General features: G+C 53.4%; 6 protein-coding genes across 6 annotated transcripts; 3 read left to right on the top strand and 3 right to left on the bottom strand.

The window, feature by feature from the left end:
* Positions 1-288: 288 nt before the first annotated feature.
* On the bottom strand, positions 289-1,350 carry ISF_06248 (Glycoside hydrolase; the record flags this gene model as incomplete). Its single annotated transcript, XM_018849852.1, has 1 exon — positions 289-1,350. One exon carries the CDS (start codon positions 1,348-1,350, stop codon positions 289-291), a length of 1,062 nt encoding a protein of 353 aa, XP_018702829.1.
* A 7,352-nt stretch (positions 1,351-8,702) lies between these two features.
* On the bottom strand, positions 8,703-9,596 carry ISF_06249 (BTB/POZ fold domain containing protein; the record flags this gene model as incomplete). The annotated part of the gene is made up of 3 exons (XM_018849853.1): positions 8,703-9,287; positions 9,349-9,475; positions 9,535-9,596. 3 exons carry the CDS (start codon positions 9,594-9,596, stop codon positions 8,703-8,705), a joined length of 774 nt encoding a protein of 257 aa, XP_018702830.1.
* Positions 9,597-11,294: 1,698 nt separating this feature from the next.
* On the top strand, positions 11,295-12,847 carry ISF_06250 (C6 transcription factor; the record flags this gene model as incomplete). The annotated part of the gene is made up of 4 exons (XM_018849854.1): positions 11,295-11,591; positions 11,666-11,752; positions 11,811-12,450; positions 12,510-12,847. 4 exons carry the CDS (start codon positions 11,295-11,297, stop codon positions 12,845-12,847), a joined length of 1,362 nt encoding a protein of 453 aa, XP_018702831.1.
* A 632-nt stretch (positions 12,848-13,479) lies between these two features.
* On the bottom strand, positions 13,480-14,631 carry ISF_06251 (amidase family protein; the record flags this gene model as incomplete). Its single annotated transcript, XM_018849855.1, has 3 exons — positions 13,480-13,883; positions 13,991-14,240; positions 14,329-14,631. 3 exons carry the CDS (start codon positions 14,629-14,631, stop codon positions 13,480-13,482), a joined length of 957 nt encoding a protein of 318 aa, XP_018702832.1.
* Positions 14,632-15,575: 944 nt separating this feature from the next.
* ISF_06252 (hypothetical protein) lies at positions 15,576-16,517 on the top strand (the record flags this gene model as incomplete). The annotated part of the gene is made up of 1 exon (XM_018849856.1): positions 15,576-16,517. One exon carries the CDS (start codon positions 15,576-15,578, stop codon positions 16,515-16,517), a length of 942 nt encoding a protein of 313 aa, XP_018702833.1.
* Positions 16,518-17,074: 557 nt separating this feature from the next.
* Positions 17,075-17,494, top strand: ISF_06253 (mitochondrial ATP synthase epsilon chain domain-containing protein; the record flags this gene model as incomplete). Its single annotated transcript, XM_018849857.1, has 3 exons — positions 17,075-17,106; positions 17,231-17,345; positions 17,417-17,494. 3 exons carry the CDS (start codon positions 17,075-17,077, stop codon positions 17,492-17,494), a joined length of 225 nt encoding a protein of 74 aa, XP_018702834.1.
* Positions 17,495-18,063: the final 569 nt, after the last annotated feature.

Consider the following 18,063-nt stretch of genomic DNA (forward strand, 5'->3'; position numbering starts at 1 on the left):
GCGCCCTTTGAAAAAAACAAAATCCGTTTGGTTCCAAATGTATCCGTTTCTACCAACATGAAAGAAGATCAATCCGTAACCGTGACATCAAAATATTGAAAAAAAAAAAAAAAGAATGGAGCGATTGATTGGGAACAGTCTGGGTATATCCCTAACGAGTGTGCAAGAAGTGAAGCAGATATATAAACGAAGGATGAATCAAATAGCGAGGGTCGACTCGGTATTTGCGTTGAGTGAATCTGGAAGATTTTGATCGTCGCAGAGGATGACTTGGGAGAAGAGCCGCGCTTAGCCGGCGATGGCGGCGTAGGCATTGCCAACCGCATTCAGAATTGTGTTGGAGCTCATGAGTGTGGGCTGGTTAACCATGAAGTACGAATAGGCATCGAGGTAGTCGAGAGAGTCAAGCTTGGGTAGCGTAGACTTAAGGAAGGAGGAGATTGTGTCGTCGCTGGTATCAAGGGGGGCAAACTCGGTAAGCCAGATAGGCTTACCCTTGCAGATCTTGTTGGCATTCTCGAGATGGGTGAAGAGGGTGTCAGCGTACTGGGCCTGGGAGTACCAGTGAACAGCGCAAAAGTCATAATGGCAGTTAGAGTTGGCGTCACAGGCGTCCACGAACTGTTGGAGCCACGCAAGTCCCTGGCCGCCCTCGCCTGAGTTGGAGACAGCAGGCGACCCAATCTGGACGCGGCCGTTGTAGGCCTTGAAGTACTTGGCGTGAGCAGCAGCAGCAGCAGCAGGAGCCATGTTGGCTTGGGCTGGCATGTCAGGTTCGTTGAAGCTTAAGAGAGCCTTGGCGCCGTTGGAAATAGCAGCCTCGGCATCGGCGTCCCAGTGGCTGGTGTGCACGGGAAGATCGCCCCAAAGCATAGGAATGTACTGGAGGGAGGAGTCAAGACCGGCAGAGTTCGAGGCCCAATTGTAACCCCAGCCACAGCCCTTGCATTTGCTCTGGAAAGAATTGGCCAAAGAGGCATCGTTGTAGGCGAGGCCCTGCTTGGAGAAGCCGAGGCGCTTGCCGGTGCCGGTGCTGGTGGCGGCCGGCTTGACAGCGGTGGACAGAGTAGTCTGGGCGGCAGGAGCGGCTGCGGGAGCCTCAGAAGCAGCGACGGTGACCGTGGGAGGCTTGACGTCCTGGATGAAAGCCTTGGCGGCGGTCTCCGCAGGAGACGAGCCGGCGCCAGCGGTGACGTAGACGGTTTGAACGACGGTTTCATAGACGATGTTGTCGATGATGTTGTCACGCTTGGCGGCGGCGGCGTGCTGGTGGCGGTGGAAGCTCAAGGCGCTGACCTGGTCGAGGAGGGAAGCAGCCAGAGGTAGGGCAACGGCAGCTTTGGAGAACATGTTGACGGTTGATGGTCTAAGTTGATGAGCAGGTGCAAGTTGGTCGGTGGTGATGCTCTGCTGTTCGGGTTGCGATGTCAAGGATTGTGGTGAAGTCTTTCGAGATGTTTCTTTTGAGAGATGTTTCTTGCTTGATCAACAAGGAAATGAGAAAACGGGAGTCGATAGAGATTCGGCGCGGCCGTATAAGGAGTGGTGATGGGAAGTGAGTCTATCAAAGACTGACTTGAGGTTGAACCAAAGGAAGGAAGACGAACAGCGAGAAGAGGCTGTGGGTGCAGAGTCGAAGCTAGCTTGACGACGTGAAGAAAGGAAGGACGAGAGGGAACGTGAGTGAAGAAGTGTGCGAGAAGGGAGGGTTAAGAAGAAGAGGAGGAGAAGAGAGGGAGGATGGGATGGGATGGGATGGGAGGACGAGGGAGATAGGACGAGGGCAAGCATCCATCCGGCCCATCCCACAGCGAGCCCACATTGGCACTGGCTCGCTGCCGCATGGATTGACTGCGGTGGCACTTGCACTGGCAGAAGAATGGCAGCTGGTAGACAGACAGCATCCTAGAGGCAGCTGGCAGAAGAGCAAACGGAGGTCGATTGGTACAATGGTACCTGAGCTAGAGTGCGTTTGCAGCATGGCATGCAGGTACCTGCCTACCTGGGTAGGCGTTTGGCGCCCAGGCACAACAGGCAGGAGCAGAGTGGTGGGGATGGTACCCATTCGGCCACTGACCTGCTTGAGGCCGTCAGCGGTTGAGTGGGTACGAAGCACGCCAGGTGGGTGCCAAGGAGGCTTGAGAAGGCGGGTCATTGCTAAAAGTGCGGGACTTCTGCCGGTGTCTGTCTTCCAGACTCTCCCTTCCGTCTTTCTCTGCCCAGTTTTTAGGCGGTCGGTGGGTGGGCTGCGCTCGGAGGACAAGTTTGGTGTGGAGCGTTGTGGGAGGGAGGGGCGTTTGCAAGGGGCCGAGCAGAGCAGAGGAAGGAGGGCCGCTTGAGCCTGCAGGGGATCAGGTACCAGAACTGGCAGAAGGAACCGAAACAGAAAGGGCCAGGCCTTGGATCGACAACCCAGGTACCATCGCCGTCAGACCCAGTGCTGCCTCGGCGCCTTGGCCGTTCAGTTCATTGGCCTGACTTGCAAGTCTTGCAGCGTTTCAGGCGCTGTATTCCGTCTGTCGCAGCTCTGGTCAGCTGGCAGTGACCTGCTGATAGGAACATGCATTGGTGCCAGCTGCGGTAGGAATAGGTGTGTCGCCTTCATGCCCAATAAACACTTGCTGCCTGTGACGATTGTCGTTTTGCCCTTGTGCTAGATACCTACGTACCACCTGAGATAATCTAACTTGGGCCGGAGATGAAGGACAACGGCGCCGCATTATTACCTCTGTATCCAATCCAGACGAAAAAGCCCATGGACAGCTGCACAGTTGAGCCCAACACTCAGCTTCCCGTCCGTCCTGACATCTCATCCTCACCCGGGTCACCCCTGTCCTGTCAAGTCAGGATCCCTGCACGCAAAAAAAAAAAAAACTGCCCGACCACGTAATCGCCGCCCACAGCAGATCCCCCTCTGGGTACGTTTATGCCGCCCGCCGGCATAACAAACCAGGCGCCGCCCGCTCGGCGTTCAACTTGAAACAGGACAACCAATCTTTTGGCACACGTTTATTACGGAGTTATGGTTCTACAAAATTTAAGATGGGAATGGGGAATGGAAACGCCCCGGACAGCAGGTTTGTTTGGGTTCATTGTTTAAATGGAGATTTTGGGCGCCTCACACTCAGCGGCTGCATGTTCCATGCAAGAAGCAGCTCGTCTTCCCAAAGTGGCAGCAATATCTCGGGCTACAATTCCACTTTCTGCCACTTTTTTACTGCAGTACTTCCCAACTTGATTGACACCTCCTGCCCTTGCAAACGAGCCTTGCTTCTTATTCAACCCAGCCACCGCACCGACAGCACATGTCACTCTCCACAGACCTTACCTGGTGCCGGGCCACTGGCCAAGTAAGCCATTGTATCAGCAGATGGAATTTCAAAGCCAAGGCCGACGAGAGGATAAGAATTTTCGTAGTACCAAGTAGCGCGATTTATTTTTACCATGTCTGCTTTTTCTTCCCTTCTCCTCTGAGTTGAGAGCTCGCTTCCCGTTTGCGGTTCCGGCAAACGCCAATAAACCCCTGCCCTTGACCCACAAAGCCCGCCAGTCAGCCAATAAAGCCCCAGTGGATCGCATCTCAGGGCAACGTGGCCCGACATCTTGGTCCCGATCCAGCCAATCACAGCCCACAGAACAGCTCTCGAGAAGACTGATGAAACGCGCAGGGGTTTACGGCACCAGCAAAAAAAAAAAACGGGAAGCACTGCAGGGGGCTGGCAGGCTATGTACACGTACGAGTAGAGCCAGGGTAACGACTAAGATAGTGACAAACCAGGGATGAAGAGCTGAACCATTGTTTCTATTATTCGTAAGCGCCGTGTCTTGTCTTATCGTTTACTTGTCTCATACGAGTAACTACGCCGTTCTAATTCAAGTCATTGCTGAATCTATTCACTAGCACGGCGCCTACCCAGACAGGTGCAAGTACCACATTGCGGCAACCACCACCTACCAGCAGCCAGTAGTTACCTTACCATCCCGACCCAAAATGACGCATCCACATTAGTAGTTAGAATCCACTGTGATACGGATACACAATAATCTGTAATACTGGTTTAAATGGCATGCATTAGAGAATAGTTTAGCAAATAACGCCTTTTCCCTTGCTTTCGGTTATTTTCGTTATTATTATTTTTTTTTCGGGAAAACAGGAATAGGCATACCCTCACATTTAGGCACTCATCCACCTGTCACTCTTTCCACCACAAGCTGCTTCCTGCTGCAACCACCAAAAAGGAGGGGGAAAAAGTGAAGGTCATGTACCTCAAAGCCACGAATACATGTCATCGCCATATTACACTTAGCCAACCCCCAGGTACTCATGTCCTGGTGTCTCCTCTAACTAGTGCAGCTGCTTCTGGAACCTCACAGTCAGCCAGCCTCAACTCTCACCAGTGACATTTACGGATACCCGCCCACTCAACAGACCAACTGCAAGTCTGCAGATACTTTTCACCTGCATCCGACAGACTGTCCAAGTTAGGCCGACCACACATATGGAGACGTTCTCTCTTTTTTCTGTTCGTCGGTCAGGCTGTTTTGCTTCCTCGGCTCAAGCCCGCCCTTGTCCCTTCCCGTTCGCTTTGTCAAGACCAGCCCTCCTCCGATGACAAAGAAAGGCCAAGCCTGGTATGAATGTTCTGGACCCTGATGATCCGCAATCCTAGAGCCCTCCCTCATGTCACATTCTGACCTGCCTCGCTAGGTTTAACACGAGGTTGGTTTTTTATCGCTTTTTGAGGCCGCCCCAAACATGCCCTGCCCTTTCGCCTCAGCACGTACCAGATGGTAAGTTATTCACTGGAGGTCTACGACCGGACCCCGGAACAGATGGCACATCTTGATACTCGTATCACCTTTGCGATTTCCTTGACAGGCAGGTTGTAGTATCTCCATGCGACCGCGGTTTTGAGTTCTGGATTCCAAACCTCTTGAGATCGCGTCGAACTTTGTGGCCCCCGGCGGAGTCACAATGGTCCTGTCTCAGCGAATCGTCCGCACCCGAGACCGTGTAGTAAATTCGTAGAGGTATTTCTAACTCGTAATTGGCACAAAGTCAATAGTCAAAAAGCATCGCTGCACGAGTCGTTTTGTCGTTTCTTACTCATGAATCGGCATTATAGTTCAAGCTAAGCTGTCAGATTGCCCATGGGGAAAAAAGGTAAAATCAGCCTCAATTGATGCTTTCCGCTACCATCTTGATCATATGCGTCTTGCCGAATTGGCGATACATGGAAGCACGGGGTACATACGTGTATACCTTGACTCGTTTGCTTTCCTTGTCAGATGCGACAAAGCGAGCGTGCAGCGTTGTCGTCGTATCCCCGGTCCAGGCCACCAAAGGTCCGCATTCCCCCGCCCTTGTCAGGAATGAAGCCCACGTAGTATGAGAATATTCTCTTTGTCGGCACAGACAATTGTCTCCAGCCTTTTGGATTTCTCCTGCGTCGTCATCTTGGCGCTCGCTCTGCCGACCTGCACAGGACAGGCCACCTTGCATCGACGCCGAGACGCGCATGTGAGCTGTCGCAACATTCTGCAGAGTAGTGTTCGGTTCGGCTTCATCAATCGCGATGGCGCAAGTTGGCTTCTCCTCAGGCTAAGCTGCTCCGGGAGTCCCGACCGAGGAACCGGTGTGTGTTCTTCGTTCTTCTAGTGACTGAATTAGTTGACTAGCTCCAACTGCCACAATCACACAAGCCAACTCGAGCGAGAGCCTCGTTCTTGCCTCGACAAACTTTTGCACTATTATTCATGGCGTTCCGCTAGTTAGCTCGCCTGCAGCCGGCTGGATGAGAAGGGTAGGCAGTTGGAAGGAGGGAGGGGGGGCCGTTCGTTGTCGGTGTGATTGTCGTCCGTTCACCTGCATTTACGAACCAAAGTTCCTCCCCCGCACCTGTACTTCCGTCCCCGTTTGAAAAGTGCATATGTGTCTGTGTATTCCCTCAACAGGGCTTGTTCAGTTGACAGCACATTACGTGTCACCGAGGCTTCAATGTTTGCGAGCGACATGGCCAGAGCAACCAGAGCAAGTCGGATACTCTGGCATTCGCACTTCCCTCAATCTCAAAGGTCTTGAGGTCTTGACAATCCTTGTTTCAATTAGTTGCAGATATATCCATTGTAGCATCCCGATTTAACCGGCCAAGACCCCACAGATCACCCTCTCCCCCTGCGACTCGAAACAAGCCATCGACTGTCAGAAACCCCTTTACAACCCTTGTTAAAATGAACAAAGAGCCATTTGCCCACGCTAAATCCGTCGTCTCCCCCTTTCATCCGCCCTCAAGCGAAATTACACCCTCCATTTTGCTCCTCTATCCTCTCTCGCCCCTGTCGTCTTCATCGTCGCCTTTCCTCCAGACGGCAAGGTTTCCCAGATGGCCAGCGACCAGACGAAATCATGATCCCAGTCTCCCTCCAGCCGGCAGACGCGTGCCGATTGATTGCGCTCCTCTTGGGTCCGATTCGCCGCTTTGATTAAAATAGAGGCCGCGATCCTTGCTCTATCGCGTGCTGCTGGCGATTTAGTGCCCGACCTTCCCGTTCTCTGTGCTTGCTGGCTAGTTTCAAACCCCTGGAGCCTTGCCTGTCGCGGGTTTGTCGGCACCGACCGCAGCCATAAAGAATTGTCATCTGTTTATTTTTTATTTTCTTTAAATTCGGCTTGCGCCCTCATTTCCATGGAGCCAAGAAATTCCTGGGTCAGCGAGGTTACGCAAGCCTCATTTCCACAGCGGGCTGCCCTGCCCTGTCGCCTCAGCACATACCAGATGACACCATCAACTCGCACCGCCATCGTTCTATTGCTGCGGCTATGCGACACGGTATAATTATCTCGTAAATCTAATAAAAATCACTCGGCCAACAAATCTATTTTTTTTTTCAGCCCTCTTTGTATTTTGGAGTATTCTGTTTTTGTTTTTGTCTTTTTTTTGTTTTTCAGCACTCTTTGCTGCCGCTCGTCTCATTCATTGGTCCATCATACTCGAACGATGACGGGCTCGCTTCCCATCGCATCGCTCATTTCCTTTTTCTCAGCTCTTCCAAAAGCTTCATAAATTCATGCAGAGCTGAGCAATTGGCCCACCGCGTGAACTCGCCGTCTTCATTCGTCAACTGTCCTCGAGGATTCATCGTCTCCACGGTCGTCACCTGTTCGTTTGCGCTCCGCCACGCTTCCATGAACCGAATTTCTTTCTTTCTTTTCCGTATCGCGTGGCAGGTTACACGGTGCATGCCGTCAGACAAACTACGTATCATTTCAAACGAGGAATTTGCTCAAGTACAGCAGCACAGCTGGAACACGGACAGTATATCCCAAGCGAACAGCGAAGTATGTAGAAGGCACGCAGATAATCGTTGATCATGTCCACCAGTCAACCATGCTACTCCTAGAAGCTCCACAGTTGATGCATACATGGTTGTTACTCTTGAATAGCTGTGTCGGCGCCGAATTCGTACCTTGATCCGCTTGTAATCCAACAAGCCACATGACAACAGGGCGTCCTTCAAGTCAATCACCACAACAACTAACTGCTCAGCGGTACCGGAAAACCTGCACAACACAAAATTAGCCCAGTGTATTGACATTAGCTCCCCGTGATCTACATGCAAGCAATCCACCACAAAGAATCTCGCCACTGGATGCAAGGTGTGTTGGCGGCCAAGCACAGCAGCAGCTACCCTACACTGCTTTACATGAAATTGATGGCGGTTCACGTAACTTGGAGGCCCCTGCGGCGGTTTACAATAACCTAAAAGCCACGGGATTTCTATGAAACTCTGTAAAAAGCCGGTGTAGCTGCTGAGGGGCGTGTAACTCGTCTCGTTTACGTGATACTTGCATAGAACCAACACCTTGTTTGAAAATAGTGACATTCGAACAATGACATTAATCTTCTAACATAACCGACATGACGAAAACTATAAAAAGAAGAATGTTACACGTTTGAAATTTGTATTCATACACGACAGACACAAAAACTACTGGGAATTTGAGCGCCTTCTATTATCCGTGTGTGATCGGCGGCATTGATCAGACTTCACCTCGAACCGCCGTGTCCGGTACACGGTAGCAGATTTCGATACTCCCAGAGCATTATTACCTGCGACAGGGAAATCAGTTTATCCACCATAGTTATTGCCGCAATGGCGGTGCACTCACTCCGTGCTGCGCATACTTACTTGTAGGAGGGCGTGGGGGAAGCCAGTATCATGGGCGACAATATTTCCTATGCGAATCGCGGACTCCAGCATGGCGGGTGACATTTTAGAAAAAAGGATATTTCCTAGCCTTTCACCGACTGTATTAGCTTTGGACCAAGGTGACAGCGTTTCCAGGGCGGCAAGGCACGTCGCGCATTTCGAAGGACAATGCAGGCCGTGGACTGTGCAATGTGACTGAGCAGGCGAGAATACCGCAAGAAGTAACATAAAATGGCCATGAACACTGATAATTTATAGCTATCACTGAATTTATGACACACTCTCTTAAAAAGTCTCTTCATGTACTGACACGCCCACTCTCTGAGTCATGTCCCGGTCCAGATGCTCTTGTAAAACTCTAGATCCATCATCTCCAGGTAGCCAAGCTGGAGAGCACATAGTAAAAAGGTACGATCAAGAAATGTCTTCATTGTGTCTGGGTGATATTGGTAATATGTTTTCCATGCCACGTGAAATGGAACCCCCGTTTGCTACTGGCGCATCATCTCGGACTTGGACATGGAGTCCTGCTTCTTGACCGGATGCTGCTTCGTGGTAATGAATGAATCGATAAGGTCTTTGGAAAACTCCGGAACTGTGACGAGCAGCTTGTCGAGCGCTTGGCGATGACTGCCGTGCGCGGTCAACCAAGGGCCGAAGCCTGCAGTGGTGGCGGCGACGCACTCTTTCCTAAGCAGGCTCCTAGCCGAATTTTGCTGCTCGTAGACGCTTGGAATGATTTCAAGGAGGGCCATGAAGCAGTATCCGTAGTCTGGATGAGAAAGCACCGCTCGAAACTCGTCAACGACTCGGACGACGAGCTCATCGACGAGGCACGTTTCGGCGAGGTCGAGCAGTTTGATGTGAGCCGAGAGTACGGTGACAATTGCTGCTTTATTCCTTATGTATTTGGGGTTATCGATCATTCGAGTTTCGGATATTGGAAGGCTAGGGTCGTGTGAAACGATTGGGCCTCGTACAGAGTAGGTATGCTTGCCCGTGTATAGATACTGGACCATGAGCTCGACTGTCTGAATGTCGGAGTGGGGAATGCCATAAGATATCGGGGCCGCTCTCTGTTTGAATCAATTACTTATTTTTCCTTTTCTTTTCAAACCGGTAGATCATGCCACTGACCTGCGATCTTCTGGAGCAGATGTTTGCAAAGACTCGCGACTGGGCGCAGACAACGGCCTTGTGGACGGGTATGCTGTGCCCTTGGCAGACCAAATCGAAATCGCAGTATTTTCTCTCTTGGAGAGAACTAGTCCTTCCTAATTAATTCGCGTCGAATGAGAAGAACTGGCTGGAAACCTGACTGACCGAAGCACGCTGGCCGCGGCCTGGCTGGAGAGGCCATCGGTGGCAAAGGACGGCTCTTTCATGGTGGAGTGTGTGCGGTAAGAGAAACAGGGCGGACTGCGAGGAGATAGATGGCGGAGAAAGAATGCAGAGTTTTTGGAGAAGGAAGAATTCGAATCGGAAAAGGTCGCTGATAATCGTGTCTGCATCCTCCTGATAGAAGCAAAGTGACAAGGTGACAAGAGGCTGTGATGATGCTCACTTCTTGCAGCCCTCACGGGCTGGAGTGAGCCGAGTTGGAAATGGGTCCAAATATTGATTATAGTGTAAATTAATGCGAATAATGATTCAGGCTTTGTTCATTTTGAGCGGGTTTATTGCTTAATGTTAGATTTCAGCAATTCTGGTCTCCTCCTGCGACGCCTACAGAGCAAGGAACTCACCGACGAATGTTGGCCATCACTAAGCTTAAAATGCCACTGCTCTGCTGATAATGAGAGAGAACATGTATACTCCCAGTATTGAGTTGCTTGTGAAATGGCAGCTCAATTCTGTTTGCCCTCTGTTTGCCGGCTTCAATTGATATGGTCAGCCTAGTAAAGCATTCACGCGAGGAGTCTTGAAAGCAACTATCTGCAGTCTCGCAAGTGTTATTTGGAATTTGGAGAAGAGTAAAAAGATGGCGACAGAAGGCTTCTGCTGGCGCTTTGAAGAATACTTATTGACGACAACCTGGGGCAATTATTTCCACTGCTTGGAACAACGAGTTGACCGACTCGACGGCAGCAATCAATGTCTGTAGAAAGTGCATTGTCACTGCAGGGGCGCGTTTTCCGCGTATTTGGTATTAAGCCATTTATGTCCAAGTAAAATGGGAATGATAGGCTGCTATAGCTTGGTGATGTTGATATTGTCTTAGTACAACAGGTTCTTTCCAATACAAATCCTCGGTGGAACGAACCACGGCTTCCATCACCAACCACCAACACGGCCACACGGCCGAGCAGAGAACCGTTAACGCCACCCTGCCAGACGGACGACATCTCCGAAGCATGCAAACTAATCATCAAGCCCTCACCATCCACGCAGCTATCAGGCACCCACCCCCCTTACCGACGGGGTGACGCCTGGTCGGGCAACCCGCAAAGCATGCCGTCCACGAGTCTTCAGCCGCACTGCTTGCGGTGGGGATCGGCCCTGTCTTCCTTCGCATGCATCGCCCGGCCATTCAGAGCTGCGTCATGGCTCATCTTGACCGAAAGCTTCTCATTTAGCGGGGCTGCCAGTTTGTGTGAACAATATTTTCCGCCGTCTATTAATCTTCTGGGCTGTCCTCATGCGGATATCGAGACCGCCCTGCTGGGCTGGGGCTGGGCTGGGCTGGGCTGGGCTGGGATGGGCTGGAGAGGGGCCGCGCAACGGCTGTCGCGAACTTGTCTCCTCGTGGACAACACGTGATGGTCTGAGCCTTCTTCCTTTGACGGAGCCCTGGCCGCTTGTTTCCATCACAATTCACGAACCAAACTATCGGAAATACCGCCTGGATCATTACTGGTGGTGGTAACCTCTCTGGTTGGACTCGATCTGACACCCGCTGAACGCTACCCCGAGCTAAAACGATACAGCTTCAACTGCCCCGCAAAGCCTCCTGTGCAATTGAACTCCCTCTTCTCTGCCTTTGACAAACTCGCAGTTGGGAATTCGACAATTTCGGTACTATCGACTCAGGTCTTTCCAAGGCTCGTACAGAAAGCACAAACCCACCCCCATCTGTCGTCACCATGGACATGAACGGCTACTCATCTGGCATGCTGCCGTACGCTGACCCGGGTCAGTTCGACTATGGCTCGTTCCTGGGCAGCGACGCCGCCTTGCAGTTCCAGGACCTGGCGCCACCGCACAATCAGGCCGCGCTCACCCAATCCCCCGGCCAAGTGACGCCGCCCAGCTCCGAGAGCAGGAGCCCGCCCGGCGCCGAGTTGGCCAGGCGTCAGGGGGCCGCGAAGCAGCGCCTGGAAAGGAGAGGCCACACTAAGAGCCGACGCGGCTGCTACAACTGCAAAAGACGGCGTATCAAGGTAAGGGATGGCGATACTGCTATGGTGAGGCCTGGGCTGGATAGAAGGATCTTGCTTGCTGACTCGAGTCACAGTGTCAAGAAACGCATCCGGCCTGCGGGCACTGCGTCAAGACTGGCTTGAAGTGCGAGTACCCTGCCGCACCTCAAATCATTCACCAGGTGAGTCGGGACAGACTTATTCTGACGGGAGGCATCGTTCTAACAAAACCGGCCGTAGCCGCATCACCAAATTCCTCTTTTCAGCTTGCAGGACATGCGCTTCTTCCAACACTTCCTGACGCAGTGCTACCCGCACCACCCGCTGAAGCAGGAGGAGGTCTGGACGCACGACATCCCCTGCATCGCGCACAACCACGAGTTCCTCATGCACGCCATCCTCGGCTTCGCCGCGTCGGAGCTCGTCCACCAGGACGCCAGCCTCGTCACGGCCGCCATGAACCACCGCGTCAAGGCCATCAAGGCCATCAAGCGGCGGCTGGCCGAGTCGTCGCGCAACGACACCAACTACGAGGAGGCCAACGCGCTGGTGGCCACGTGCTTCGCGCTCACCTTCCAGTCGGTCAGCCTCGAGGACGGCATGGCCGAGTACATGACCTTTATCCGCGGCATCGTCATCATCGGCATGCAAATGAGCTTCCGCAACATCGCGCCGGTGTTCACGACGCTCTTCGACAACGACCCCAACGAGCTCCTGGCCGCCCAGATGGAGGACCTGCCGCTCATCGAGCGCGCCTGGGTGGACGCCGCTGTGGCGGCGCTCGACGGGCTCAAGCCGCTGTGCGCGACGCAGCTCGAGAACGAGTACCGCGAGCAGCTGCTGGGCATTGTGGAGAAGCTCTACGAGAATTCCTTTGAGGGTGAGTTTTCCATTTCCTATATTCCTCCCCCTTCAGTCAGACTGACAAGACTCGGGCAGCGTATAAGACAAACTCGAGGCAGTACGGGTGGTGGATGCTCCTCCCTCACGGCACCTTCCAGGAGCTCATCAACATGCGCAACCAGACCATGTTGCTGCTGCACACGCACTGGATCGCGCTGTCGCAGATCATGGCCTTCATCACCGAGCAGGAGATGAGCGTGCGGCAAAAGTACCCGTCGCAGCAGGAGAACCGGATGGACCCGGGCTTCCTGCGCTGGCTCAAGTACCTCAACGCGCGCGTCGACTACGAGCACCAGATGCACAACCAGTGGCCGCTCTGGGTGGAGGAGCAGCTCGATCGGGACCTGACGTTTTTTGGCCGGAGCGCGTGCTGAGCATGCGCACCATGATATCATTCTTGACATGTGTTTAGCAAATCGACTTTTGCATTCAGTGAAGCGACGCTGTGGGTTTGAGCCTCGTCTCTTGTGTACTACGCCCCCAGGTGATGGCGGGAGTGGCTGAGCGTGCGGCTGTCAGGAATACGCAGAATTCGGTGCATAACTACCTATGCACTCTTGATCGGCACGTGGAGCCTTGCCACCACATGCTTTCGGCTTTGCAGTGCAGATGAGCAGAGATGCGAGTTGGCTGTCGGCGTGAGGCTGAACACAGCCACGCCGGGCACACGGCCGGGCGACCGCTAACCGGGTTGGTTTACAGTGAGTGGGGACCTGCTAAAGGCCCCAAAAGAATTTAGTAGGGGACTTCCGGCGACCTTTACAGTACCACCCAGCATCGTGCCAGAAGCGAAAGCAATTAAAATCCTTGCAGCAGTTGACTGCTTTGACCGAATTCTTCATTCGCTGATTTAACAAACTAGTGGGATTTGCACATTTTCTCTTATTGGTTAGGCATCGAAATTGTATTCTCACTGTCGCCCCATGTCAGCGGCTTGGCCTCCTTCGTTGGCGCCGCCAAACCACTGAACAACTGTCAGCAACTACCGACAGTGTGCATGGGCTTATTAGATGGATCGGGATGAGGCCACAATCCCATCCAACTGCGGAGGCTGGCGCGGGGGAAAGATTGCCTCCCATGCGCTTTGTGCCTGGATCAGAAGAGCGTCCTCATGCGCTCTGGCCGTAATCTGCATGCCAAATGGCCTTCCGTTGAAATCGAGGTGCCCAGGAGGTAGCGATGCGACTGGGTATCCTAAACCAAGGTCGTTAGAAGGAGGGAGCAAATGAAGGGGCTCCCGAGAGACATTTGTAACGGATCTTGGCCACTCGCCCGCAGTGCCAGCAATGATGACCATAGGCCCATCACCCGGTCCAAGGATGATGTCAACCTCATTCTCTTCCAACACCCTGTCAATTCTTTTCTCACCGCAAGTGCTACGAGCCTCGTCTATCAGTTTGCGATATTCCTCTGGAACCATGGTGGGCGTGCAAGGCTCTGATAAAGCCAGCTTGATTTGCCGCACATAACAAAGAAATGAGTCTACCAAAGCTCATGGCAGTATCAGGACGACTTACGGGGGGGCAGTTCTTCCGCCGCATGCTCTTCATTGAACTCAATAAGCTCCTTGAGCGTACGGACTTTACAGTCGTCAACACTTTGAAGATATTCTTCCAAAAGGGCCTGGAAGGTTGTGTCTGTGTGCGCATTGGTGTCCTTGTTGGTTTGAGGGGTCATACGAAAAGCATCCCAAATGTCTCTCTTGCCGCCCTGTGAAGCTTCTTCGATTGAGACAAGTTTCACGGGCTTCACAACTTTGGCAACAGACTTGAGTTTCTCATAGGCCGCGTTCCATTCTCACAGCTTTCGTTACTGTGAGTGGCATTCTTGATCATCTCAGGGCAGGAAGACATACCATTTGATCAGTAGCATCTTTCTCGTACTTGACAATCTCCGTTGGGAATAGCCATTGTTCTGGATCCAAGTATCCGATGCGTATATTACCCCAAGAGCTGTTCACAGCCCTCTTGTAACCCCCTCCTGGCAGGGATGTACGGGACGGGTCCACGAGTACGTCGAGAAGATTGGCCAGGTCTAGGACAGATTGAGTCATTGGCCCAGCAGAATCAGCCTCCAGCGTGACCGGAATAATGCCATCTTGAGGGACAATCTTGAGGGTGGGCTTGATGGTAAAGAGCGCGGCTCTATCACTGGGCATGATGAGAGAACCCATGGTTTCGGTGCCGATAGAAAAAGGCGACATTCTGGCGCTGACTGCAAGAGCAGAGCGCCGGAGGAAGAGCCCCTAGGGTTCTATACACTCTATCAGAGACATATTCGACGAATCTTTACACGTCGTACTTACGCTGTGACCACCACTGGTATCGTTGGCATGGGAGAACCCACCCCGAACGTATGCCGACTGAGTTTGTCCTCCCACGGCGGACCATCCCGAGTTCGCAAAATTAGACCTAGAATTATTATGAAATTCCAGTACTCGAGCCCACTTCCGAAGATAGTTAGAGAAAAGTATACCATAACAACAGGGTTCATTACCTGGATCTCGGTATACCTTCGAGGTAGGCACCTCTCGGTGGGTGAAAAAGTCGTCTGGAGTCTTAACACAGGCAACGGCAACAGGACAAACTTCAAGTACATCTTCAGATGGACGTCATTACAACTCCATCTCCATACTGTCATCTGTTCCCCTTGTCTAACTTACAGTCGGGTCAGCTTGAGCCCTTGGGCGCACAGCCCCACCGCGCATTCATCGTATTTCACGAAGGGCCCCATCCAAAAACCGACACTAACCAATCACCGGCCGCGAGGCTGCCACCGTATCGCCCGTATGCCCGCTAATACAGGTAACAACTCCTGGGCGACTTCCCCAGGCCTTCCAGGGTCTTGACCAGTTCTAGAACGATGCTACGAGCCGAGGAATGCTCCTGGTTAGAGCCTCTTCGGACCAAGCGGCGTAACAAGTATATATATATCGCCTTGCCCCGTTGCATCCGAGTGTTTTTGGATATTTTTCGATAAAAGTTCGATTCAACCAGACAGTTCAATAGACACCAACCTCAAAGCCACTACGTCGTTAACTACGTTGCTTCGCATCACATATACACACACACAGCACCATCACCGATACATCGCATAGCCACCATGACAACTCTTGCCAAGATGCAACCCGCAGGGTCTGCCATTCACAGACGCCATTCCCGATTATCAACCACATCGTCTCTCCCCGAATATGAGGTTGGCGACTATGTCCAACTCCAGGCGCTTTCCGCCACCGCCTCGCAGTCCGAGTCGTCCTCGCTGCCCGACTACGACGCCCTCAGCACCTCGCCCTCGACCTCCAGCGCTGCCGCCGCCGCCTCGGCCGTGACGGCCTTCCGCCACACCACCGCCTTCCAGATCGAGACGGCCGGGCACCCGCTCTTCCACCTGCCGCTGCCGCCGCGACCGGTGCCCATCCCCGTGCTGCGCGTCTCCGCCGACGGCGCCCTCGGCGACCTCGCCTACGAGTCGCTCCGCGCCCGACGCGGCTCCGGCAGCTGTACGCTCGTCCGCGGCGGCGACGGCGCCGAGGCGCCCGTCTGCAGCACCAGCTACCGCTTCGGCCCGGGCAAGAACCCCCAGTTGCGCCTGCACGGCCGCCTCGCCGACCCGGCCGAGGTGTACGAGGTGCAGGGCAAGGGCATCGCGACGCGCGCGCAGGCCGTCCGCACCCACCTCGGCACCTTTGAGTGGCGCTACGCCGGCCGCGCGGACCGCAGGGCGCTCGGCGCCAGCAGCCTGCTGCTCCTGGAGCGCGTCACGGTCGTCGCGCTGGCCGGCGGGAAGAAGAAGGAGGAGCGCCGCGTCGTCGTGGGCATGTTCGTGCGGAGTGCGGAGCTGCGTACGCAGGGCACGAGCGGGTGCACGGCGGGCAACGGCGGGCGGCTGCTGCTCAACTTGGCGGAGTGGGCGGATGAAAAGCTCGCGCACGAGCAGATGGAGATTCTCGCCATTGCGAGCTGCATCGTCATGCTCAAGAAGGAGATTGACAGACGTCGCGTACAGCAATGCATGATGATGAGTGGAGGTGGCGGTGGCCCTTGAGGAAGACTGTGTCGAGTGCAGCCGGATAGTAGCGTGTAGTATACCCAATGATTACCTTTGCCTCTTCTGTAAAAGCCCTGCTCCGGAAGTGTTTTCTATTCTTGAGGCTATCGTTGATCGCTGACCCTTGGCGTAGTTGGGGCTTCGCCTGGGAATGTTAAGTGCCTGCCCCATACCTTTGTGAAGCTTAACTTATTGCATGGCTAATGCCCATGAGAGTGGATTTCTGGATCCCGGGCGTTTGCCACTCTTCATCAGTCCGCTCAGTTGGCGCACATAAATCTAGCAGCGCCAATAAATCTAGTACCGTGCGAATGCATGTACAGTTGGTGTTGGTGGTGTTGGTGGTGTTGGTGTTTGTGAAGGTGTCAGTCTGACCCACCTGCGGCTTCGGGAAATCCAGGCACAACTTCCACCAGAGCACGTGACTTAGCTCACTGCCTCAGGCTACAGCTCGGTCGGCCGGCTTCATTTCCAGCCAAAGATTGAATGAACTGGTACAGCAAAGCACCTCACAATCCTCGAATCTCACCCTCATCTCAATCAACACCGCCAATATGACTGCTGCGTGGAAAGCCGCCGGTTTGACGTACGTTTGCCCTCCGAGAATTTTCCCACCATTTTCGATTGGTGCGGCGCCATGATCGACGACCAATGTTTTGCTGCGCGCGCATAGGAGAAGGAACCTCGCGAGACTAATTTTCGACGAACAGCTACAACCGCTACCTGGCCATTGCTGCCCGTGCCATCCGCCGCAGCCTCAACGAGGAGAAGAGAATCGCCGCTGAGCGTCGTGGCGACATGGAACTCCGTTTCGCCAAGTGGGAGGTTCGTTTTGTCAACCCCCGAGGGTGGTGGGGAGAATGTGACGATGATGCTAATGGATAATACCGCAACAGAACGGCAAGATGGGCGACTCCAAGGACCTGGGCAAGGCCAACATTGCTGCCATGGCCGAGCACAGCACTTCTTCGTAAGCGATGTTTTTTTCTCCAATTACGATTGCGACGGTCGGCGATGAGCGGCGAGATTGTCGACACTCAATGCTGGAGGGAGAGGTTCAGAGAATTGCACCTGGACGAGGACGCTGCGAAATACCACCACGTACTTTAGACTCGGTGCACAATCCACCACCACCACAATGTACCATAAACTACGATTGATACAATAAACCAATCCAAAGCATGATGCGGCCGCGAGAATTTAAAGCTCGGCTCTCGTCGGCGATTTTACTTGTTACCTTACCGCTGTCGAGCTGTGAACCGTGGATTGAAAGCACTGCTATCTAGTAAACATAACAATTAAAGACTCGATGTTTCTTTCCTTGCCCTCCAACCCGTACATCCATGAAACCTCGCTGCGACTACTAGTCAGATCACTATTAAAGTTATCTGGTTCAGTCCCCAAGTCCATACGGCACTACTGAGGCAAGGTGCCACAGCCGCTCCGCCTGACTTGCCCACTGTAGTTGCACACGCCACCAGCACCGAGCCTCCATGAAACAACGTGGTCGTCTTGCAAAGGCAGCTTCCTGCTTCCTGTGCGC

Source organism: Cordyceps fumosorosea, assembly GCF_001636725.1.
Source record: "Cordyceps fumosorosea ARSEF 2679 chromosome Unknown scaffold_16, whole genome shotgun sequence".
NCBI classification, from domain to species: domain Eukaryota; kingdom Fungi; phylum Ascomycota; class Sordariomycetes; order Hypocreales; family Cordycipitaceae; genus Cordyceps; species Cordyceps fumosorosea.